The following is a 26,053-nucleotide window of genomic DNA, read 5'->3' as shown; positions in this document are numbered from 1 at the left end:
CTCGAGCAAAACGGCTCAAGAGTCACTTGCCACAGAAAGTGTGCAGTGAGGAAGGAAATTCCTTTCATTACATTTCCTCCTTTTCCAATGTCATGACAACTATAACAATGCAACCATAATCAGTTTAAGTGAATACTTATCTCTCTCCAAGAGGAAGATCAAGGCTGTTATGACCAAGAGTGTGTTCATTAGAACATTTCCCAGAGTAGATGGTGAAATCTCTGTTGACCCAGGCACTTAATCTTAATATATTTAATAAGCCTGTTAAGTGTCCTTTTATATTAATAGCTTCTAAAAGGAAAGGCTATTTCATCGTGATCATCGGTGTCAAATCTTTTTATTGAACCTATCCATCAACACCTTTCATAATGGGTTTTCCTATTCACACATGCGGGTATAACGCCACAGTTCATGTTTGGATTGGTTCTCCCACAGATCCGCACGGAGAAGCTGTTTTCTGAACTGAAATTCCAGAGCATCACCCCTGCGTCTCTTACTCTGATGCACACGCCTGAGGAAGGGTCGAACCCAGAGGAAATCAGCCTTAAGCCAATGGAGATCAGCACATACCGTGTGCAGCTGACATGAGCGCTGGCCAGAGAGTCGGTGATCGCCACGGAACATGCCCAACATCCGGCCTCTGTCCCTGTGCCGAAAAACATAGTCAGCGAGGCTATGCAGAAGCCTGAAATGCATAGGACATCCTTGGAACAGATAGAAGGAGGGAAAGAGGAAGGGGAGAGGATTAGGAAGAAGAGAGGGAGGACGAGAAGGAAAGAGAGAGGTGGAGAAGGAAAGAGGCAGGAGGAGAAGTAAATGGAACTTGTTTAAGCTTAATTCGACAAGTGCAATATTATATTGTTTGAGTCCAGTATACCTAGTTATGCTGCAGTCTCAGGTTCTGTATGTGTTGGGAATGTTTGTGTTGCAATTTCACTTGAACTTACTCTATCGGGAAGAGCACATGTTCAGATTTCCTTTTTCCACAAATATGATTTTGTACAATGTGATTCTTTGTTTTCTTTATACCGAGGTATGGCTTCAATCATAGTGAATATTGCTTCATGTCCTTGGCGTGCCTGAAAAAAGATTCGAAGGCCAACTGATTCTAAATATTAATTCAATATTTTATAGCGGTCAACATTTATATGTGATAAATTGTTAATTGCAAGTGAGATCTTGTTTTGTTGTCGTTCCAAAGAGCAAAAAATGTGCCTTATTTCACAGTTTTATAATGAGCCCTGTACATGTCTTTGTATGTTGTTCTTGGGAGAAAATTGTCACTTACAATTTGCTATCGATGCGAAATTAATGCATTTAATAGTTGATGTCACAAGATTGACATGTTGCATTACATTAATTGATATGGGTCTGTTATTGTGACCTTCATATATGTACTGTGGTGAGTGATAAAACATGTTTTGTTGCTTTACACAGCCATCACATTTAAAAATAATAATAATAATATCTTATGATAGCCTCAGTGCACTATATCTACTGCTTCAACAGAGATTTGCAATGTCCTCACTTACGCCACCACTTCTGTTGTTTTGTGAAGCTCCTCTTCGTAGAGCACACAAGTCATATGTTTTGTTCAAGACATTTGCAAGGGTGTACCAATCATAAAGCCATTCAATCACTTGCAGGTAAAGGGGAAACTGCACTGCGGGTTCACTTAGAATGTTCACACTGCATTGAGGTGGTGGTGTGAAAACAGACACGCCCCACTCTGCTTCTCTCTGGGAAGTTGTTATAATTGGATATTGATGGAAAAAAACACACCTGTAGTGTCAACATTCTGAGTGAACTTTCAAGGCCGGTTTTCCATGGAATAAGCTTATTCCTGGATTAGAAAGCACTTTCAATGGACATTCTGCATCATAAATGCTTTTTAGTCCAGGACTAGGCTAAATCTGTGTCCGGGAAACCGCCCCCCCCCCTCAGTGTGGTTGATTATTATGTGCGATTGATTGAATGGGGGCCTACAGCCTAGATATCAAACTATGCAATCCCCCCTTTCTGCTAATGACATCCATCTGAATGATTCAAAGATTCTAAATCTACAATAGTTAGACATTACATTCTTGTGACACATTTTGTTACTATAGCCAAAAGCGTACAACCGCTTGCTTAAGCATATGACACATGCCAAAGGTCACAAACCCAGTCATGTTTGCTCATACTATTTTTGTTTTGTTCTGTTCTTTCTTGTGACCTGACTGAGCCATTTGCAATTCCACTTCAACATGCTGCCATGGGTTTTTATTTTACGTTTTGACCACCTTTGTGAAATTCCAAGGAAACGCAAACCTGGTAACGATGTTTATAATTTACGTACATTTCCTGGGGTGTTTTGAGGTGAGCGTATCATAAGCGTGATACGGCAGCATGCCTAGCTAATAGGAGGGTCAAAGAATTGCACCTCCACTGTTAGGGTAAGGAATCAGAAGGATTCCTGGGACATTGGTTGCTAAAAAAAAGTTCAAGTCTGTTTGTGTCAATGTAAATGAATGTGGAAACCATTGTTCCGTAATGTTTTTAATGTCGACGGGAATGTCAAAGCTAGTTTCATAGTTTCTATCATATCTGATTAAATGAGCAATTATTTTAAGTATTTCCGTTTATGAGAGACGAAAGTCAACTTCAAGACAGAAGCTGGTCTGGGATGATTTGAAATCAAAAGCACATTTGGGAAACAATATGCTTTTCTTGGTATAGAATTTCAATAGTTTTGGCTATCTTTACAAATCAGCGTCAGGGGAGGGTGTTGTGTGCAAATCTCTTTTTACCAATGTTGCTTGTTAAGAGTCACATTTTTCTATCTTTCTGTAAATATAATGTGAGATTAAAAAAGGATGAAACCCTTTTTTACGTTTGCCAATTAAATGAAATAAAGTGCATAAAACAATTTGCACTTGTTGTATGCAAGACACTATTCCCTCCAAAAAATAATGCTAGATGCAATCACCATGGTAAAATGTTTTGGGATCAGTATTATAACAAAGAGCATGGCACAAGTAATTTATGTCTCTTTCAGATTCAGATTTGACCTCCCGTTTGTTGATATCCGGGAAGCTCATATGGTTTGGTGTCCTTCTTGACTTTTTCCACCTGCCTCCTCATAATCTCTTTGAATTGTTCCTCTTTTTCCTTTTGTACTTTCGCTAATTCATTCTTTTCAGCATCTTCCTCCTCTGCCATTTTGAGCTGTAGTTCTTTTTGCCACTGTAGTGAAATGAAAATACAATTGATTTGAATTTCCATCCCAACCATAGTTATTTTCAACCATCATCAGAAATTATAATGACTTTGATTAAGCTATCACTGCTAATATACTACACCATGCACAGTAAGGGTTGGCTAATACGCTTTTAGCAAGAGAACATCCTCAAAAAGCAATCAGTATATCCCCAGGCACAATGCCACCATAAGGAACACATCACACACACTGGAAAAGGAGGACATTCATTTCTAATTACGCTCTATGATTTGTTTTTGGCACATCTCTATTTATGCAAGGGACATTATCAATACAAATTTACATTCATAATTGTAATCTGCATATATCAGATTTGTAATACCTTGGGTGAATCACTTTTCATGTATGCCTTAATGTAATGCTCTCACCTGGTCCTCCACAATTCTCATCAAGTCAACATCTGTACGTGCATTGAAGTCCATGTAAGTTTGATATTTCTTACTTTTTCTAGAATAAATGTAATAACATCATGTTAAATTACATTTCACTTATTTTCCATAGTTACATAAAGTATTGTAGTCATAACACAGAACAATTTAGCCAAAATCTGTTTCCTTTACCTAGGGGCACTGTGATATTCCTCTGGATGTCTGGTTGGATGCTGCATCTTACTGGCAGGGCCAGGGAGTGTTTCTTTAGGCAGTGGAGGACAGGCTTCCAGCCTAGGCCTGTTGGAGGGAGGTGGTTGTTCCTTCTTGGCCTTGGTGTGGGGGGTGAGCTGGAGAGGCGTGGGGGGCAGGTAGAGCTGAGAGAGGGTACATGCTAACCTCCAGGTGATCAGTTGGCCAGGTAGACTAGCAGGTACGCTAGAAGCAGAGGAAGATGATGATGGCTTCCCTCTCTCACTGAGAAGACTGCTCTCTGGAACATTAATTTCAGCCTAGGAAACAAATAAAATAGCAGTACCTTAACTTATGTTTAAAAAATAAATCAATAAGTTAGTCATTTTAGCAGTTATGCCTTTAATTTGCAAAAACTTGGACAGAGTATTAAACAATGCCATGGTAATAACCACAGTAATGATAAAATATGCTAATCTTTAATTGGATCCATAAATCACCAAAAACGGCCTTTGTTCCCGTTGTTTCGATCAGAAGAACCAGTTGAACATTTTTCTGATGCAAATTATATTTCAGCTAACAATAAATGTGTGAATAAGAAGCCGAGTTGCTGATTCTGTTTGGATTTTAAGACTGAATCCTCTCAGTATACATGCAATTGATATTCGTTCAAAATCTTCCATACTATAGACTGTGACAAATTTCAGGACTTTCAGGATTTTCCTAATGATGTTATTCAACTCGAACCTGGTAAGCAGATACGTTTGTGCTTTAAACAATGTTTTGTAAAGGGAAAAGCAGTTGTGACAATACAGCAGTCAAAGACATCTCTTCCCTTTGAGAGTAAGTTGACATTTGAGATGAATAAGGCCCAGAGTTTATCCTGACCATGTGACCGGACTAGGAAAAGATCTGAACCTTAGAGATATTAAAAACAACTCCGCACCTCTATAACCCGGGCGGCATCTCCGACTCTCTGGTCTGTCTCTTGGCACAGGTGTTCCTGCAGAGTGATCCAGGCCACATTCCTCAGCCCCTCCTGCAACACAGCTCCGCTGAGCCCTCGGCATACGCACACCAAAGCCTGAACAGCACTGTAGCGCAGCTGCCAGGCCTCGGCGCCAGCTAGCGAATGAACAGATGACACCACACTCAGTGAAAACCCTGACAAACTGGAGACCAGGATAGGGAATTACTGCTTTAGACTTTTGGTGTAAAGATAATGGCTAACGCAAGCTGTTTCATTGGATCGTACTCTTGCTATAAACTGTAATGTATGCAATGGAAGTTTAGGCTAATAAATCATATAGGCATAAAATCTGAAGATGATGAAAAATCTATTACTCCCACAAACCAAAACCAAAATAAATGTGGCTATTTTTGTACAATGCTCATGTTTCAGTGTTTGCTTGTTTTTCCACTATCTCCATCCGTCATGCCACTTCCTGGACTTACAGTGGTTCAGAAGTTTAAGCAGTCCATCAGTATTGTGATATCCTGGAGGGGTTTGACTGCCCAGCAGAGCTGTTTTCTGTATCTCTGCATTGCTGCTATGCTGGCATATGTCTGCTAACACAGTGGTATAGATGTGTTCCAACTGCCATGGCCAGCAACCACTCTGAGACATACCTCCCTGGAAAAGAGGATGACATACCTATAGCACGACTGAAAGAAATTTAAAGAGAGAGAAGTTAATTTAGTGTGTGGATATGGGCTGGCTTTACCAGAACCAGATTTAGCCTAGACCTGGCCTAAAAAAAGCATGCTCAATGGAGAATCTCCAGTTAAAAATAACTTTTAGTCCAGGACTAGGCTTAATCTAGGTCTGGGTAACCAGCCCATAATATGTATGGCAGTTAATAGCTTTACGTTTTCTTCTATAATCCCATCCTGCTCTGTCTTTGGGTTGATGTGGAGACTCATCAACATCTGAAGGCACAACAAGCTGGACTTTGCAGCCTCACCCAGAACCATTAATCCCAAAGCACAGTCCAACCTGGATTTAAAATAGATTTTAAAAAAGGTATTAATTTCAAATAAAACACTTTGATTTGGATGATTACACAAGTCTTTGACTTGATACTGGTATAAAATAAACATTCATATATTTATGAAGAATGATACATCAGGAGTAATGTATGAACTAATGTATGAGTGATGTAGTCTACACTAATGTTGCACTAATGAAAAGTTTGACTGTTGGAGAGAACAAGATTACAATACACAGCTCAAACCAACCAGTTGTCTTTCTGCAGCTCCTCTCTCAGCATGATGAGGTGGTGCGCCACTTGGGAGAGCTGGCGGACATTGTTTTGTACGCAGTACCAACTGAGAAGACAATGCCAGAGCACCTGGTTCACGTCATACTCCTGACAGTCTGCCTGAGCCTACAGTACACAACAGATCACATATGGAAAGCATCGGGACGTAGCTACGGGATATGCAAACAGTATACAACGGGTGGGTCTAATCCTGGACGCTTATTGGTCGAAACCGCATTCCAGAATGTGTTTATCCCACAAATTACCACCGGCTAAAGCTATGACTTTGAAATGCCTATTTACTCTGTTCCATCTCACTGCGCGATCCACTGTCTCATCAACCCAGCCAGGCAATTTATATGAATTGCTCAACTTGATCTCCACTTTAAAAGTGGATCTTGACATTATCTCCTGTTTCTTTTAGACTAGCAACTGGTTTTCAATAGCGGAGATTTGTATAACCCTTACTCTGTCTCACTGACATTTGCAATATTGTTTCAGTATTAAAATTCGACCTCTAGCTGTCCCATAGTAATAAACTGTGTAAGGGTCGGGATGAGATTGACAGCTTTTCTCAGCCAGGCGAAATCATGAATCAGCTGGCATAATTTTTATGGCTATATAGAAAGAAATGTCAATAGAAAACAGGTCGAAAGAAACAAAATGCAGCTAGTTTGCAGCCTTTACAGTTTCAGTTTGAAGTGATCGTGTTAGCTGTGTTGTTGGCTAGCTCCTCTGAACAACAGTGTCCTGATGAGAGAGCACATTTTCTATGCTAGGCGAAATCGCCCATCATTAGCTCATTGTTGTGAATGCAGATCTGCCAACTCTCACACATTGGCAGTGAGACACACGCATTTGACACTCTTCTCACGCCTTGAAAAGTACTGCTTTTATTTTTCGAATTAGTTAATTGTATAGTCAGCGCGTTAACTTTTCAACTGTGCTCCAAATCGTTTTGAAATCGGAGCATCTGCGCCTGCAATTTAACATCACGAGCGGAACCTCTACCACTGTCCTGTTTTGCAACAGCACAGTGAACAGCGGCACATTGAAGCATATGATTGGTCTAGTTATGTAAGGGATCAAGGGGATTGAATGCATGTTTTAAAGAAACGCCCCTCAAAATTAGAGTGGAGCTGAATGCAGAGCGAGAATGTTCTCCGCTGAGTTTATAAAACTGTAAAAAGAGCAGCACGGTAGTGCTGTTTTATGTACAATGTCAATTTTTTTTTTGCTGTTACTCCCGTCCCTATTATTGCAGAATGCAGCCTTTTGACAGCATGTACTAAAGTCGATTTAATCCACACTCGCATTAGTCCCCTCGTTTGGTGATTGGCATTTAGACTGTGACAAAGAAAAGGTATTAGACAGATTTACAGCAGTGGCGGTCACTGCCGTTTATGATGAGGGGGGGCGATTTTCTTTTTTCTATTACAGCCTGTTTGATGGCTGTCATTCATATTCCATCCACCCAATTCAATGTAACATCGATAGGTTTAGGCTACTATATGATACTCAAATTTTCCCTATACCCATCATGAGGTTGCTACAACCTAGCCTGAATGAAAGTTTACAACGTAGGTGCACACAGGTTGAGAGAAAAATTAGAAAAATGAGATGACAGACAGTGACACATGGACAAACAGTGACCCATTCAATACCGCCTTGCACATGCTTGCCTGCTTCTAGCTTCTAGGGTGTAATCATTAGTCCAACAGTTGCAAACGAGTTTCTATTGGACAAATTCTGGTCATTTCCTCCAGTTTCGTTTGCTTCCGTTTAAGATTTTTTTTCTCCAACAGAATCGGCGGAATGAATACACACCTGATCATGCATAAACACAGTTCACTTTCATAGCAGCCACGTTGTATTCCTTCTCGCCTCTATGCACTCTCCTCCTCTCACCTTTTCCCTTTGTTTGTGGACTTCAATAAACAACACATCAGCTCTATGTGACCAGGCGAAAAAACCTTTCCAAGCCAAACCATGTCATAACCGCTACACACAGCCTACATCGTTGTACCTATATTAGCTAAAGTAACATTCTAGTCAACATAGCTAATAAAACGAATATGTTAGTAAACCCACTACAATCATGCAGTAAGGTACAGTGTACAGTCAGTAAGCAGTTACACCGGCAGGTGCCGGTGGCAATAAATTAATAAAACCAAAAGCGTACCTTGACTAGGAAGAGTTCCAGTGTTGTGTTGGATAGTCATAGCCACCTAGCTAACATAGCATTCCTCTGTTTGAGCCAGGTGTTGAGTAACTAAACAAGCCAGCTGCATTTGCTAGCTAAGTAAGTGAAACTAAAAGTGAGAAAAAATTACTCTCACCCTCTCTCGCTTCTCCTTCATTTTTGAAGAAATTCATATGTTGAAAACTGTTCAACTATTGTCTTTCTCTTTGAGTCAACTACTCACCACATGTTATGCACTGCAGTGCTAGCTAGCTGTAGCTCATGCTTTCAGTACTAGATTCATTCTCTGATCCTTTGATTGGGTGGACAATATGTCAGTTCATGCTGCAAAAGCTCTGATAGGTTGGAGGATGTCCTCCAACCTGTCATAATTACTGTGTAAGTCTATGGAAGGGGGTGAGAACCAAGAGCCTCCTAGGTTTTGTATTGAAGTCAATGTACCAAGAGGAGGATAGCTGTCCTCCGGCTACTCCATGGTGCTACCCTACAGAGTGCTGTTGAGGCTACTGTGTGTTATCATCAATTATTTGATGATATGTGAATATATTTGGTATAGTTTTATTGAAATAGCTTTTCAATGTTTTACCATTTTTATTTTTATGAAATTCACTGAGGAGGATGGTCCTCCCCTTCCTCCTCTGAGGCGCCTCCACTGACCTACAGTATGTTTCAGCAGGGAAGTTTGGTAGGGTGACCTTATTTGTAACTGTGAAAATAATTTGGTCAAACAGTTTTGAACCGAAAAGTGTAAGTTGATTCTAGAGGGGGGGAATGAATATAACAATTCCTTGGTTAGGTTGTAGGGGCAGATTTATGTAATCTTGTCTTCAGGAGATTTTATTATCCACTTACTTTATTTAGTCTGATCAGTGGAACAATTCTCATTCTTAACAATGGGCTAAAATATAGGGTAATTACTGTGCTTATTCCGCAGACTTATTCTACTATTCCACTTCTTCCCAATTTTGCCAGTGTAATCACATATCTGATATGCGTACTTGTGTATTTGAAAATGTATGATATTTTTATTATTATTGCAGCCATTCTTGGACAGTTTTGAATAAGTAATACACATAAGCATGGGATATTAAATGCTCCAGGAATCCAAAATCATTTTTGATATTTTAGTAACGTGCACAAGCTAGGCAGAGATGGTAGGGGTCTCACAACTCATAAACACATATTTTGTCTATTTAGAGTAAGATGATGGAAAGGATCTTCAACTATATAGTAGGCATAAGTAGTAAGGAAGTAGCATTGTAAGAGCTACTGTAAGATCTCCTGTTTCTGTAGCGTGAGGCATCTTGATGTAAAGTACACCCCCTGGACAGGACACAAGTCTATTGCAGGGCCTTACCACCTACAGTTGAAGTCGGAAGTTTACATACACTTAGGTTGGAGTCATTAAAACTTGTTTTTCAACCACTCCACAAATTTCTTGTTAACAAACTATAGTTTTGGTAAGTCGGTTAGGACATCTACTTTGTGCATGACACAAGTCATTTTTCTAACAACTGAGAGATTACATTATTACAGATTACAGAGAGATTATTTCACTGTATCACAATTCCAGTGGGTCAGAAGTTTGCATCACTAAGTTGACTGTGCCTTTAAACAGTTTGGAAAATTCCAGAAAATGATGTCATGGCTTTAGAAGCTTCTGATAGGCTAATTGACATCATTTGAGTCAATTGGAGGTGTACCTGTGGATGTATTTCAAGGCCTACCTTCAAACTCAGTGCCTCTTCGCTTGACATCATGGGAAAATCAAAAGAAATCAGCCAAGACCTCAGAAAAAAATGGTAGACCTCCACAAGTCTGGTTCATCCCTGGGAGCAATTTCTAAATGCCTGAAGGTACTACTTTCATCTGTACAAACAATAGTACGCAAGCATAAACACCATGCGACCACGCAGCCGTCACAGCGCTCACGAAGGAGACGTGTTCTGTCTCCTAGAGAGGAACGTACTTTGGTGCGAAAAGTGCAAATCAATCCCAGCACAACAGCAAAGGACCCTGTGAAGATGCTGGAGGAAACGGGTACAAACGTATCTGTATCCACAGTAAAATGAGTCCTATAGTTGCATAACCTGAAAGGCTGCTCAACAAGGAAGAAGCCACTGCTCCAAAACCGCCATAAAAAAGCCAGACTACAGTTTGCAACTGCACATGGGCACAAAGATCGTATTTTTTGTAGAAATGTCCTCTGGTCTGATGAAACAAAAATAGAACTGTTTGGCCATAATGACCATCGTTATGTTTGGAGGAAAAAGGGGGACGCTTGCAAGCCCGAAGAACACCATCCCAACCAAGAAGCACGGGGGTGGCAGCGTCATGTTGTGGGGGTGCTTTGCTGCAGGAGGGACTGGTGCACTTCACAAAATAGATGGCATCATGGATATGTTGAAGCAACATCTCAAGACATCAGTCAGGAAACATCAGTCAGTCAGGAAGCTTGATCGCAAATGGGTCTTCCAAATGGACAATGATCCCAAGCATACTTCCAAAGTTGTGGCAAAATGGCTTAAAGACAACAAAGTCAAGGTATTGGAGTGGCCATCATAAAACCCTGACCTCAATCCTATAGAAAATGTGTGGGCAGAACTGAAAAAGAATGTGTGAGCAAGGAGGCCTACAAACCTGACTCAGTTACACCAGCTCTGTCAGGAGGAATGGGCCAAAATTCACCCAACTTATTGTGTGAAGCTTGTGGAAGGCTACCGGAAACGTTTGACCCAAGTTAAACAATTTAAAGGCTTATGCTACCAAATACTAATTGACTGTATGTAAACGTCTGACCCACTGGGAATGTGATGAAAAAAATAAAAGCTGAAATAAATAATTCTCTCTACTATTATTCTGACATTTCACATTCTTAAAATAAAGTGGTGATCTTAACTGACCTAAGACAGGGAATTGTTACTGGGATTAAATGTCAGGAATTGTGAAAAACTGAGTTTAAATGTATTTGGCTAAGGTGTATGTAAACTTCTGACTTCAACTGTATCTATTTTCTTAGTAGGCTGAACATTGATATTCATTAGATTGTCCTTGAAAGTTGGGTGATTTTGAGAAATTATTGGTACAACAAGAACCTTTTCAAACACCCAGCACTTTGGAAACATATATCAGGGATGTCCAACCCTCCTGGAGAGCAAGCAGGATTTTCTTCCAGACCCATTTTAAAAAGAGATTTCACCCAAATTACAAAATACTAAATGTTTGTGTCTTTACCTTGGAAGCAGTCTATGGACAAGGAGACTCCAATATATGATTTGGTTACCCACTGTCATCAACCATTAATATTTACATTTCCTGTGCAGAAAATGTAGTTGAAACACTCCCCTGGCACGTGTCTCATACAACTTTACACCTGAGAACAGGGATCAATCCCTGACTCCAACCTTCCCACTGTTTCTAGCATTTGGCTGTGTCCTTATCTCATTTCATTACTGTTTGAATAAAGTGTCAAACCACCTAAAGCAATATGTTTTTGTTGCATTCTTGACATTTCATCCCCCAAAAATCTAAAAGTAACAAAGTTGTCAAATTTTCGGGGTTTATTTCATGTTCAAAGCATACTAAAATACACCTGAAGTAGAGATGGCAAGGTCTTTGCCTGGAGAACCCGCAACCCGAAAGAATTCAGAATCACACCCACAAAGGAGGACGCGTAGATCAAATTTACGAGCAGCGCAAATCCCAAGATTTTTTAGACCAGGAAGAGGAGCCACGCAGGTTCCCCAACAAGAGAGGGAGAGGACGCGGAAGAGGCCAACACAGAGGGGGAGGAAGAAACACAGAGGGGGAGGAAGAAATCAAGACTATCCAACCACACGCAGGACCAGAACAAGGCTGTAATCAACATTTCTGGAGAACCCCTTTATGATGGCTGTGTAAGGGTCTTGTCTAAATGACTGTCCTTTGCAGCCACGTACTCAACTAATGAATTCACTACAAAGATTGACCTATTTTGTTTCTACATCTGAAGGCCTGGTACAAGCAAAACATTTCTCCAACTAGATACCAGTGTTTCAGGTCAGGCAGTTTCTGTGCCCTCAAAAACACATTTTAAGCCCAAGTCCACCTTTTGTCCCATTGTCCAGAATGCCACACTAAATACATGCACCAAGAAGGTGCATTTTGATGTGGAGAATCTGTTTAAAAGGTCATATTTACTCTAACCAAACACGACATAACCTTTCTAAGACAGAGGGGGATGCAGTTGAATCATTGTCCAAAAATGGATGGATTGTGGTTAAAAAAGCAGACAAAAGGTGGCGCTACCGTAGTATGGAGTAAAGACAAATATGTGACAGAAGTCTACCGTCAATTAGACAATGATGAATTCTACCAATCTCTTACCTTCAACCCTACAGAGGACCTAAAAACTGAATTGAAAGGGATCCTCACAGAAGCTAAGGAGAATGGCTACATTTCAGACAAGGAGTTAAAAAAAGTATTATCTTCTTCCAAAGGTCCACAAGAATCTTGAAACCCCCCCCAGGTAGAGCAGTGATTAGTGGTAATGAAAGTCTGACAGAACCCATCTCCAAGTACATTGATTACTTTATTAAGCCTCATCTGCCGTCACTCCCAGCCTATCTTCAAGACACCACAGATGTATTGAACAACATAAAGGAATTGAACAATATAGATACAGCTTCCTTTTTAGTCACCATGGATGTGGAGTGTCTATACACCACCATTAAACACAAAAAAAGATTGGCAGCTATGTACCATTGAGTACCTGGCCTGAAACTGAGATGCCTCCCACAGAATTCATTGTTTCACTGACTGAATGGACTCTTAATAATAACATCTGTCTTTCAGGACCATATTTTTAAACAAGTCAAAGGATGTGCCATGGAAGCTTGCTACAGCCCTTCCTACGCTGGTTTGTACTTATGTAAATGGTAAAAATGACTTCATTTTGGATCCTTCTAAAGACCAGTTATTAGACCAGATTATATGTTTGGGACGCAATATTGATATTTGCCTGTTCTGGTCTGGCTCAGAAGATTAACTTATTTCCTTCCACCAATACCTTAACAGCATTAACCCTAACATCAAACTAAGTAGGAGGTACAGCAAGGAAGACATACATTTTTGGACCTTGATATCAGTAAAAATGACAACGGTTGTTTGCACACATCAATCTTTCGGAAGCCTACAGATGGGAATACGATTCTGAGGGCAGACATCTTTCACCCCAAAAGGCTAAAAGAGAACATTCCATATGGCCAATTCCAAAGAGTCCGCACAATTTGCGATCAGGAAACAGATTACAGTGTCAAATCTGCTGAATTGGAGAATCGCTTCTTGAATCGCTGTTACAGTGCTCAGGTCCTGAAAGATGCAGGTATAAGGGCCGGACGACTTGACAGAGAGAACTTGTTGCAAAGGGGAGCACACTGTGATGTACCAGAGAGAGTGTACTTGTTTTAAAATACAGAACTGAACTGTGGTTTTTAATTTTCCACCCTGGTCATAGGACTAAGCCATGTCAAAATACATAGCATTTCAGGAAATGAGCTTTAAAAAAGTAACTTTTTCCTGGAGGAGGACCCCCAGTCCCCCGTCTAGCGGTTGTGCCAGGGGGCAATGAAATTCACATAGCAAATCTCACTCCGCGCTTTCTTCAAAAGTTGGCAGGCCTGTGGATGTATCCAAATAAATGTCACTAGAAAACAGCTTAAACAAACGCAAATGCAGCTACTTAGCTGTTATTCTGGCTACACTGTTTGACATGACTGTAAGTTAGCTGCAGTTGACTAGCTAGCAAGCAAGGGATAAGAAGGTTGTCAGCCAGTATGGCAATGGAACATTTGGAATGAACAACTGGGTCGCATCCATAGATACAGAACAAAAAGACTTAACTGGGTCGCGTTTCTGGCAACCAAACCAATAGAACGAACAACCAGTCGGCTTGGGTATCAACCATAGATTTGTGTCGGGACTATATCTCCTGAAAGGATTAAATAGTATGAATAAATTAATTTTTTTAAATTAAAATATTAAAATATTTTAATCATTATTTGAATATGTTGGTAACCCGTTGTATAAAAGTGATAATGCCCTCGAAGCCGGTGTTTGGAGGATATATTGGCACGGTTTGCTAGCACTCAACCTTGTCTCGGGACTAACAACACCCGTGCCAATATATCTTCCAAATACCGGTTTCGAGGGCATTATCTCTTAATTAGTCACCTAGATAAGTCATGTTGTGTTATGACACAGTGCAACATTACACATATTGACATGCATTTGAGTGAATATGAATACACTTTTCCAATGTTAATCTTAAACTAATCTTAAACCAAATTCATTTTTGGAATAGACTGGATTTAAATGAATATATGCCACTTAGAAGAGTATTATCCAAAGCAACTTACATTACAGCACTGGTAGAAAAAGTACCCAATTGTCATACTTGAGTAAAAGAAAATAACTAATGTAAAAGTGAGTCACCCAGTAAAATACTACTTGAGTAAAAGTCTAAAGCTATATCATCTTAAATGTAATTGCTAAAATGTACTTCAGTATCAAAAGTAAAGTATAAATAATTTCAAATTCCTTATATTAAGCAAACTAGACGGCACCATTTTCTTGTTGTTTTTTACATTTACGGATAGCCAGGAGCACACTCAAACACTTAGACATAATTTATAAACGAAGCATGTGTGTTTAGTGAGATCAGAGGCAGTAGGGATGACCAGGGATGTTCTCTTGAGAAGTGTGTGAATTGGACCATTTTCCAGTACTGCTAAGCATTCAAAATGTAACAAGTACTTTTGGATGTCAGGGAAAATGTATGGAGTAAAAAGTGCATGATTTTCTTTAGGAATGTAGTGAAGTAAAAGTATAAGTTGTCCAAAAATATAAATAGTAAAGTAAAGTACAGATACAACGACCTAAGTAGTACTTTAAAGTTTTTTTTAAATTAAGGGTATATATTATGGGCAGCACTCTTAACAACTGTTCCACCAGGACCAAAATAAATATTTTAGGAGATTTGTTAGAATTTGCATGGAACTCTTACTGATGCTGAATCCTCTTGAAAAGGTCCCAGTCCACAAATGATCTCCCCTGAACGTAACATGAAGTGCACTGAGAGCAAGATGTTTGGATACGGTTGGTAGCATGGCTCACACTGAGACAGAGCTAAAAGGGAAACAACAGTTTACAGCCATTAGTTGAACCTGCATGTGAACACACACAATAATTACACTATTACAGTATATTACTATGTAAAAGTAGAATGAATCACTATTTATCCATCTAGTACTCTACCTTTTAAAAAAACGTGAAGATGGCATTTGCTTCTTTGGTATCCACTCAGGTTTCCAGAGATGTGAAAGAGAAATAGTCTCAAGAAGACCAAATATCCCAGCTAAAAGAGCACAATAAAGTTACAAATGTGAACTAAATAATGTATAATACAATTCAAGTTCTTACCCTGTTTTAGGAGTATGGCTGTTCTGTAAACTTGTTACATAAGGTATTTTTTCCCCACACAGTGACACGTACTTAAAAGAAACATAGATCTGTCCACTCTACCTTGAGTATCTTCACTTCGCAGGTGTACAAATTGGGCTTCTGAGACGTATCAGCACAGACCCAGTACAAGACTGACTCTCCCAGGTAAAAGAGGGCAGGAATCTGTTCTGCATGCACTGGAGCATGGTCCAATGACATCAGAAGGGAATCCAGGGAATCTAGAGGTAACACAATGTTTGTCTTGATTTAAACAAAAACAGTATGTGTTAACAGCTATGCCATTAACATATTATTCATAATCATTATAATTACCAAGGCCCTAAATCTTTCCTGACCATGTGACCTGACCAGGAAAACCTCTAGGCTCTAGTTGCATAGTTATAGTAATCTATAGGGCCCTGAGTTTTTAATGGTCAGGTCAAATGGTCAGGGGGAAAAATCAGGGCCCAGCCCAATCATTACAGTACAGTTATTGAAAAGTGCACTCTATGCACAATAGGTCTCTCAATAATAACATACCATTTTGAATTTTACCACGGCACAAACCAAGCAACAGCAGCTCTGTCCATGCCAGAGGAAGCTGAACGTGGTAGCCCTCACCCATGCATTTCAGTCCAGCTCTGCGCTGTTGAGGAAAAATATGATTACCTTGAGGTGTACAGCAGGGTTGGGGTCAATTCCATTTCAATTCCAGTCAATTCAGAAAGTAAACCAAATTCCTATGGCACATTTTTCCTAATTGAAACACAAGAAGAGAATTGGAATTTCAATGTACTTCCTGAATTGACTGGAATTCAAATGGAATTGGCCCCAACCGTAGTGTCCAGTTAAATAGCCTCACATATTTGATTTTGTCACCATCTGCTGGGAATTCTGTGAACTGTCACAGAAAATGGTTGAGAAATGAATGCGGCACATTGACACCTGGGCTGCGTTCAGTACGAAAAACATTATGGTACGTCCAATTAAACGGAAAAAGGGGAGGGTTGGGTTGTGGTTTGGGGAACGCTGTCAGCATGGCCACTGCCCTTTAAATACGTACCTTCAAAGTCTACTAAAGAAATTTGAAGAACGTTTTGGAGAAAGGTGTTGTTCAGTACAAGACGTTATGTAATGTAACAAACATTTAATCGAACTGAACGCACCCCTGTATCGTTTGCAACAGAAAATGAACATATGAGCATTTCTTATTGGACATGTCCAGGTAAACACCTTGCTTCGGCTAAGTAGTTGTCGTGCCAGCTCATTATACTTGTCTTGTTCCTCAGAGCCCTGGGAATTGTTGTACTTTTTGATAAACTCCTCTGTTATTTCAAATGGGTTTCTGTAAAATAGACACATTTTACCATACAGTAGGCATAAGTGAAGACAACAACCTTACAGTAGTAAGCTATGCAATTTTTTACGAAGGGGTATATACATTTTACAAAAATATATCGAGATTGAAACATTAAAACATAATTCTGGCAGTAGCCTAAATTGAGTTCGTCCAGTCTAGCTCATTTTGCAGAGACAGAGCTTCAACCAGCAACCCTGAGGTTATTGGGCAAGTTCACCACCACCTGTGCCATATGGTCCAGACCTTTACACACATACAGGCTATAGGCTACATTACTTAATTAAGATCAAAAAGGGACAGTGCAGTAAACTCAGTCCTTACCTGGTAGCCTTTGAATTGGTTGTGATTGTTATTTCCTGAGCTTTTTTGAAAAGTCTTTTTTGCAAATCCTCTTTGTGGGTTTGGGAAATTATACCCAAATTATGGACAACTGGAACTTTAATTATAGGCATCTTGCACAGTTTTATAAATACAAAATGACAACATAGGCAGCTTTCATCATTTTGTAGACACCTGTTTTCCTCGCCTAGGTCTATGGAATTTCACTCTCATCTCGTGTACATCTGTCTCGTTTGTTTTGCTGTGTTTCCATGGACGCCTGGCAGCGATGTCAAATAAGTGCACAAAAAAATTACGTATCCCACAATGCAATTTGGACGCGGAATAGAACGAAACAACTTCCGGTTGATCAGTTGACAATTCATTCGCGTTGTTTTGCTAGGTACATAGCTGGCTATCTAACGACGTCATTTAGAGTGGCTAGCTTGCGAAATTGATGTTATACAGTGGTTAAGTTTTATCTTTAATGTGTTCCTCGTAGATTTTGAGAGCGATATAGTTACACAAATTTGACCAATTGTGATACCAGGGAGCTGTCACTCCTATTTAGCTCTCAGGCAGCATGACTTCTCGGCGTCCGGACAATTTCGATGGCTTAGGTTACAGGGGTAGGGAGGATCCTGCTTTCAGTGGGGGCTACAGTGGAAGGTCATTTAATAATTCCTCTAGTGTTGACCTACAGAATTGGGTAACAACACCGCCAGATATTCCAGGTAGCCGAAATTTGCATTTTGATGACCGTACGCCCCCATTTGAAGCGGCCCCTGCAGCGCCTGGTACTCAAGATACCCTGCCCACGGCTCCTCCATCCGGTAGGGGATCGACATCATGATCATTCCAGCAATGCTGGCCCTTTTCATTAACAGCAACGACACAGTATCATCACTGGGTCATGAGTGTTTCGAAAGTGAAAGCATTCACACATTTCAGCTGGCTAGCTAACGTTAGCTTTTATATGTTAGCAGAGTCAGTGTCAGTAGAAGACGTTTTGCTTCTTCGCCTTGAAATCTATGTTTACAATAATTTACCAGTCACACAGCTGATATGTGTGCAATATAGGGATTCAGTGACATTGAAGTACAAAAACATTTAAGTACAGAGCACAAACTAGGCCTATAACGTTATATATATATTTTTTTAAACAGTTTTATGGATGAGGCATTGTTCTTTATTGCATGTACAATTGGGCCGTTAGTGTCCAACCAAGTCCAGAGAAAGATGGCTGACAGCCATTTATGTTGTCAGACAAGACCAAGAGAGAGGGAGGCTAGAGTACACCAAGGTGCAGTTCTCAAGTAGGCAACATGGCCCACTGGAACGTCTGTAGAGTGCAACAGAAATCGAAATGCCTATCTTTCATATATTATGAAGTCGCTTTTCTGGTTATTTGTGGATTTGTGAACATTGATTGACGTCAATTAGGCCTACACTACAGCTAATGGAATATTGTTGACACAGCTCAGGAGGGAGTACATCGTGGGTGTCTTTAACAATGGTCATTTCCATGTAAAACGGCCCATGAGCACCAAAATATGAAGTTCATAGGAACATGTCAAATTGGGTGTCAGATGAAAGCTAAGTGTCTATATGTTTTTTAGAGAAAGTAAAGCATATCAATTTTTCAACCATTTTCCATCCATAGAGTTAGGAATAAGCAAAGACATTCATTTCTTGTCAAACAGATGGAAACGGTGTTTTAGAAAACATCTACCAGAAATAGTCTTAAAATATATTAGAAATACATAAAAACAATCATGTTGAAGTAAAAACCTCTGCCAACTAATATCAACACTTATATTTACTTTAGGAAACATTGCCTTGTGCCTTGACATTCCGTTACCAAAAACCAACATATCTATAAGATGTTTTCAAATTTCTCATGAAAGTTCACAGAAGTAACAAGTGAAGGTAGACCTTTCAATTAGTTATAGTGTTTTTACTGATATCAATTTTGGTAACAGAATTTTAAGAAAAATCGTTAATGGAATTTCTACAATAGAATTGTCTACATTGGGAAATCATAGTAGTCACAAACCAGCGTTGGTTCGCTGCTACTGTCTTCCCTTCCACTGGCATTCTGTTATGTTCAGCTCATAACTGTTTTCTTTTTCTGTCGTCTGGTGGTCAAAGCAATAGTGTGAAAAGTCTAGACAACCCCTCCCTCTCTTCCTCTATTGCTTTCTCTCTCCAATTAATGTAACTTCTCCCGGCTCTTAATAAGACCTATCCATGAGCCCCCTCTCTTTCCATTTACTGTAATCAGCATCCTCACCCACTGAGCATTGACCGACACTGGACGTCCATGGACGTTTAAAAGTACTTGAGATTTGGTCAGTCTGCCTTGTCCAGCCTTGATTTCAATTTCCACAGACGTCTGGACCAGCCTTCATTTTGCCCAAAAATAGACGTCCATGACTGGTTCAGATTTGGTCTGATCCGTAAAGACGTCTATGTTCACAAGTTTGGACAGCACAGTACAGTTCATCTCCATCGTTCATTGAAGTTGATGGTTCATTTACAACAAAACCTTTCGGTATTGCCAATCATTTCAATGAACCATTCACTAGTAAAGCACCCTTTGCTGGCTCTAACAGCCGCCCAATCAGTTCGCTGCCTGTTCTTCGTAAACTGATGGAGAGAATTGTATTTGACCAAATACAATGCTATTTTTCAGAGAACAAGTTAACTGCTGACTTTCAGCATGCATATAGAGAAGGCCACTCAACTTGTACTGCACTGACCCAGATGAAACATGATTGGTTAAAATAAATGGATAATAACCTGCCAGCACATGGTTGGATAGTTATTTATCCAATAGAACCCAGAGAATGTTCTTCAATGACAGCTTCTCTAAGATCAGATATGTCATCGCTGACACCCCATTCTTTCTGCAGACATCTTTTGAATCTTAATTCGGAGTGGATATTGGATAGTGTTGGGAAAATGCGGGAGAAAACTGAGGGAGATTTGACCTAAATTCTGTGACCAAATTTTGCACCTGCACAGTTCTTCCAGTAAATGTGTTTTTGAAAAATGTTCAGTGTTAATGTTTTTTGTTTGGCATTGATTTCAAGTGGAAAAAAATCGGCGTCTCAGCGCAATTCCCTTACTGTGAAATTGCCCACATCTGACTAATACGTGTGCCAGATACCCGGTTTGTAAACAACAAACACAATTCAAATAGTCTGCTGCTACGCTACTCAATCTGTGACGCTCAAAATAGTTATAAGAAACTACTACTTATTGAGTGACTATGACTTATTAAAACAGAGCAATAAATAAGGTTTGCGATTTAAATGTTGCTGTTTGATATTCACATGTATTTGTTCTTTCCCTTTCAGAGCAGTTGAACAGATTTGCTGGATTTGGTATCGGGCTTGCAAGGTAATTCAGTGTTAGGCCTATCTACGGTGGTAGTTCACCAGTAATGTCAAGAGATGACTATAATCCAACTTGAATTCATAAGAAAAAAAATATTTAAGTCATTGGAACATTCTATACAGTAGAAGTGTTTGAGAAATGGAAAATAGTAGGCCTATATTCATTTATTCACACCATGACTTCTTCTTCCAGTCTCTTTACTGAAAATGTCCTGGCTCACCCTTGCATTGTGTTTCGTCGTCAGTGCCAGGTAAGCACACGGTCAGGTTAGATACTGTATGTGTTCCACCTTAGATGTAGTCTGTAGACTCCTAATTTTCTACCATACAATATATCAATCTTCCTGGGTATATCACAGTTGTCCATTAGAATGCTCCAGTGCGCTTGAAGTAAGTATGAATGAAGTAAGTTGAAATATGTAGTAATATTAAATGTTCATTATTCCTAATTCTGTTTTTTTGTGGCTTCCAGGTCAATTATCATGCCAGGTGCTACCATCTGTCCCCATTGACTGCTCTCAGTGTGATGTATAATGTCACCAAGAGTCAGGTAATAAATGCTTTTCATGAACCCAAAACCCAACATACACTGTATGTTAGGAGTAATTGTGAATCACAAAAAAACGTTCAAAAGATATTGAAAATGTGAATTTGGTGCTGGCATTTAGTTTTTATGCCGGTATATTGTTGTTAATTGTCTGCTCGCAGGGTCCTAAGGCCTTATGGAAAGGAATGGGCAGCACCTTTGTGGTACAGGGAGTCACATTGGGCACAGAAGGCATCATTAGTGAATGTACTCCACTACCACGGTATGGATTATATTTTAGACCAGAAACCTAGCTAACAGGTCACAAGAAACCTAGCTAATGGGTGTGAACAGATAGTGCCCTTAGTCATCGCCTGATCGCCCACCATATCCTATTCCTTATGGATTAGCTTTGACAAGACTTCAATGAACACATTTTTTAAAATGTTTTTAATGCTGTTGATAAAAATCGAGCACAACATCTACTGCGAGTCATTTTAGATGCCGTTAAATGTCAAACTTGCATTTACGTTGTAATGTAGCCTCTACCAGAACATGCTGAAGTGGCCGATTCTACTCAGAGGGGCCATGTCTCTCTCAGCTTCCAAGGTTTCCAGTGAGATGAGCAAGACATCCCAGTACCAAAATCAAAGACCACTAAGAACTTTAAATGAATGGGGGGGGGAAACGACATAATACAAAACTATAGCACGTCCTTCAACAATAACTGTTCAAGCAACACAAAAACTAGTTTCAACCAGTCTTTTTAAATTCTTAAAAATCACAATCATGTTGAATCTCCTTATTTGAACATGTGCAATAAACGAATATGAACTGTTACCGTGGATAGAGGTCTGACTATGTTTGTTTCCTCAGGGAACTCTCCCACAAATGGAACCCCAAGCAAGTTATTGGGCATTTGGTTCTGAAAGGGTAATAACATCTATTTGCTTTGTTTTATAATGGATGTTTTTCATACTGTAAAAAGTAGTGACAAAGTATGTTTGGTGAAAGTGGGGATTCAGTTGCGTAACTATTGATTGCCAATGGATATACTTCTCAAAACGGTGCAGTGTAATTGAAGGGACTTTACCCGTAGTAAATGCTGGTATCAGATGGTGTTGATAATATCTTTATTCCGGTAGAACGCTTTGATCTTTTGAACAGTCATTATGTATCTCTCTTTCTTACAGTTTGACCTATGTGGTTGCCATGCCATTTTACTCAGCTAGTCTCATTGAAACTGTGCAGGTCAGTGCGTTCATACTTATATGAATGATGATTCGGTTGTATTTTGGCCACCCTTATCTTGTCCATCGGTATCGCTTCTATAACTCCCCTCCACTTTCTAACTGACTTTCCCTAAAACATAAAGATAATCGTGAGCGTGAAGACAGTGGTGTAAAGTACTTAAATACAAATACGTACTGCTTATGTAGTTTTTTTGTGGTATCTTTACTTTATTATTTATATTTTTGACAAATTTTACTTCTACATTTACTAAAGAAAATAATGTGCTTTTTACTCCATACATTTTCCCTTACACCCAAAATGCTTAGCAGGACAGGAACATGGTCCAATTCATGCACTTATCGAGAGAACATCCCTGGTCATCTCTACTGCCTCTACTGATCTGGCGGACTCACTAAACACAAATGCATTGTTTGTAAATTATGTCTGAGTGTGCCCCTGGATATCGGTACATTTTAAAAACAAGAAAGTGGTGCCGTCGGATTTTCTTAACATAAGGAATTTGAAATTATTTATAGTTTTACTTTTGATACTTAAGTATATTTTAAAACAAATACTTTTAGACTTACTCAAGTAGTATTTTACTGGGTGACTTTCACTTTTACTTGAGTAACTTTCTATTAAGGTATCTATACTCTTACTCAAGTATGACAATTGGGTAATTTCCTATCACTGTGTGAAGATCATCGTTCGTCCATTGCCTACCTAAGATAAATATGATCTTTATGTTTTTGGGAAACTCCACCTTTGTCAGTATCAAAGAATCAGTACATTTTACGATTCCTTCGCAGATCTGGTCATTCCAATCCAAACACACAAGCAAATATAATTTCAGGCCTTTCTTAACTATTCTGCAATACCATACCAATGCTGTCCCTTGTTGTGTGTCCCCAGAGTGAGATCATCCGGGACAACCCTGGCATCCTGGACTGTGTGAAGGAGGGTGTGGGCCGGGTCATGGGCATGGGCATCCCCCACAGCAAGCGCCTGCTGCCCCTGTGGGGCCTCATGCTCCCCACCGTGCTCCACGGGGTCCTCCACTATGTGGTGAGCTCCACCGTGCAGAAGCTAGTGCTCTTCCTCCTGCGCCGGAGGAGCCCGGCAAAACAGCCCGTGGACGGCTCAGAGACGGTCCAGACCATGCTGGACGCCTACTTCCCTGAACTCATGGCTAGTTTCGTGGCCAGTCTGTGTGCCGACGTCCTCCTCTACCCGCTGGAGACGGTGATGCACAGGCTCCACATCCAGGGCACGCGCACCATCATCGACAACACGGACCTGGGCTTTGAGGTCCTGCCCATCAACACGCAGTATGAGGGTATCAGGGACTGTGTGAATGTGATCCGGCGAGAGGAGGGAACCCTGGGATTCTACAAAGGCTTCGGCTCCATCGTGGTGCAGTACTCGCTACACGCCGCCGTGCTGCAGATCACCAAGGTGATCTATTCCACCTTGCTGCAAAACGCTTAAAGCAAAACAATGGAATATATTCCTAAATGTTTTTTGGGCTGGTGGTTCCCCCCCTTTGAAACCTGTTTTTTTTCTCACGTGAGTCAGGGTTGTGCTCACTGCAGAGAATGTTGTCCTAAAAAAAAAGGAGGAAAAAAGGAAAATACCAAACGATGACTTGTTCTTTTCTGTCCAGAAGCACATTTCAAGTGTTTGCCGAGAGTGGTGTTCCTCACTTAATTGTCACCACTTCCACTGTGTCACAAAGTACTTAATATGTTCTATAACGTATGGCATCAACAAATATCCCCAATAGTCATGGAAGTTAGGTGTATATTTCCTTCTATCTGTCAAACAAGCTCATCCTGGCATCATTTATGTGAAGTATCAGTCAGTAGTCTTCTCTGCAAATCATGTTGACATGCTTTCTCAGCGCTTTTCTGCTTTGTATGAATGTGACAATTTGTTGGTTTTGGGTTTGTGTTAGCACTAGCAGATGATGGATTGTGCCAGAAATGTATGTACAGAATGTCTTTAAATTATTATTTGCTTTAGGAGTGATAATGTTGTGTGTGTAGGTATGTATCAAGTTGTTCACATTTTGGCATCCACAGAGTACAGTACATTGTAAATTTATGAACAATTTAAAGATATTTAGTACGAGACTAGGAACATGAGCAGATAATGTATAATTTGTGCAGATGGATGATTGAGTTTAGGGATTTTAAATTATTGAACTGCCTCTGTGTTTAAGGACTTTACGGAGCTCAGAGTAGGGAAATGTATAAGATCGCTTGAGAACCTTGCTGAAAATAAATGGCTGACTTATATTCGGTGTGCGTTTTGTGTAATTTGAACAATGAGTTCTCCAATGCCAAGGACTGACAGCGATAAAGTAGTTACATCATTGACTCCAAATGCAGTAGGAAACCAACCAGGATTCAGATAGTTTACCTCAGAGACATACACCAATTGTTCAAAACACCTGCTCTTTCCATGACATAGACTGACCAGGTGAAAGCTATTATTCCTTATTGATTTCACCTGTTAAATCCATTCCAGTCAGTGTAGATGAAGGGGAGGAGACAGGTTAAAGAATGATTTTTAAGCCTTGAGGCAAGGATTGTGTATGTGTGCCATTCAGAGGGTGAATGGGCAAGACACAAGCTAGAGTAGAATAGGACTTTATTTTCCATACAGGATGGACATTTTTCTTTGGCATCACCTTCAATTAAAAGGATCTCAGATTTAAGCGCCTTTGAACAGGGTATGGTAGTAGGTGCCAGGCACACCGGTTTGAGTGTGTCAAGAACTGCAACTCTGCTGGGTTTTTCAAACTCAACAGTTTCCTGTGTGTATCAAGAACGGTCCACCACCCAAAGGACATCCAGCCACCATGACACAACTGTGGGAAGAATTTGAGTCAACATGGGCCAGCATCCCTGTGGAGCGCTTTCGACACCTTGTAGAGTCAATGTCCCGATTAAGTGAGGCTGTTCTGAGTGCAAAAGGGGGTGCAACTCAATATTGGGAAGGTGTTCCTAAGGTTTCAATGTGTATTTAAATATGTCTCTGATTTACATGTACTGGACCTCAAGTATAGGGCTTTTAATTGGGGCAGTTACACTGAACAAAAATATAAATGCAACATACAACAATTTCAAAGATTTGATTGAGTTACAGTTCATATAAGGAAATCAGTCAGTTAAAATAAGTTCATTAGGCCCTAATCTATGGATTTCACGACTGGGAATACACAGATACAATAAAAATAAAGGTAGGGGTGGATCAGAAAATCAGTTTCAGGTGTGACTGGGGCTATTGCGGTGACGTGTAACCGCCACACTGGCAGTCATGAGTCATGACCGCAGTATCACCTGTCGCAGCAAGAGGCCGCATGCTCCTCAAACAGTGGTTGATGCTTGGAGTGAAATAACCGAAGTATCCTACCCAAAAGGTGGGAAAGCGCCTTCCATTCGCTGTTTG

General features: G+C 40.1%; 3 protein-coding genes across 3 annotated transcripts in view; 2 read left to right on the top strand and 1 right to left on the bottom strand.

Annotated features, from left to right (window-relative positions):
* The window catches only part of man2a1 (mannosidase, alpha, class 2A, member 1), a 65,437-nt gene extending 62,573 nt beyond the window's left edge, over positions 1–2,864 (top strand). The window contains exon 22 of the mRNA XM_023983502.3: positions 436–2,864. Coding sequence (XP_023839270.1) covers positions 436–588 — 153 coding nt within the window. The 3' untranslated portion in view covers positions 589–2,864. The remainder of the gene's footprint in view (positions 1–435) is intronic.
* Positions 1,438–17,798, bottom strand: tmem232 (transmembrane protein 232). The gene is made up of 13 exons (XM_023983503.2): positions 17,444–17,798; positions 16,996–17,107; positions 16,303–16,408; positions 15,844–16,001; positions 15,577–15,676; positions 15,326–15,447; positions 6,058–6,206; positions 5,689–5,815; positions 5,275–5,452; positions 4,766–4,944; positions 3,820–4,139; positions 3,628–3,706; positions 1,438–3,225 (listed from the first exon to the last, which is right to left on the bottom strand). The coding sequence occupies exons 1-13, from the start codon at positions 17,572–17,574 to the stop codon at positions 3,040–3,042; spliced, it is 1,947 nt and encodes a 648-aa protein (XP_023839271.1). The 5' UTR covers positions 17,575–17,798; the 3' UTR covers positions 1,438–3,039.
* A 17-nt stretch (positions 17,799–17,815) lies between these two features.
* On the top strand, positions 17,816–24,897 carry slc25a46 (mitochondrial outer membrane protein SLC25A46). The gene is made up of 8 exons (XM_023983504.2): positions 17,816–18,273; positions 20,803–20,845; positions 21,035–21,092; positions 21,314–21,391; positions 21,550–21,650; positions 22,244–22,300; positions 22,561–22,618; positions 23,513–24,897. Exons 1-8 carry the CDS (start codon positions 18,024–18,026, stop codon positions 24,086–24,088), a joined length of 1,221 nt encoding a protein of 406 aa, XP_023839272.1. The 5' UTR covers positions 17,816–18,023; the 3' UTR covers positions 24,089–24,897.
* Positions 24,898–26,053: the final 1,156 nt, after the last annotated feature.

This window comes from Salvelinus sp. IW2-2015, linkage group LG4q.1:29 (assembly GCF_002910315.2).
Source record: "Salvelinus sp. IW2-2015 linkage group LG4q.1:29, ASM291031v2, whole genome shotgun sequence".
NCBI classification, from domain to species: domain Eukaryota; kingdom Metazoa; phylum Chordata; class Actinopteri; order Salmoniformes; family Salmonidae; genus Salvelinus; species Salvelinus sp. IW2-2015.
This window is presented reverse-complemented; position numbering and strand designations above follow the sequence as displayed.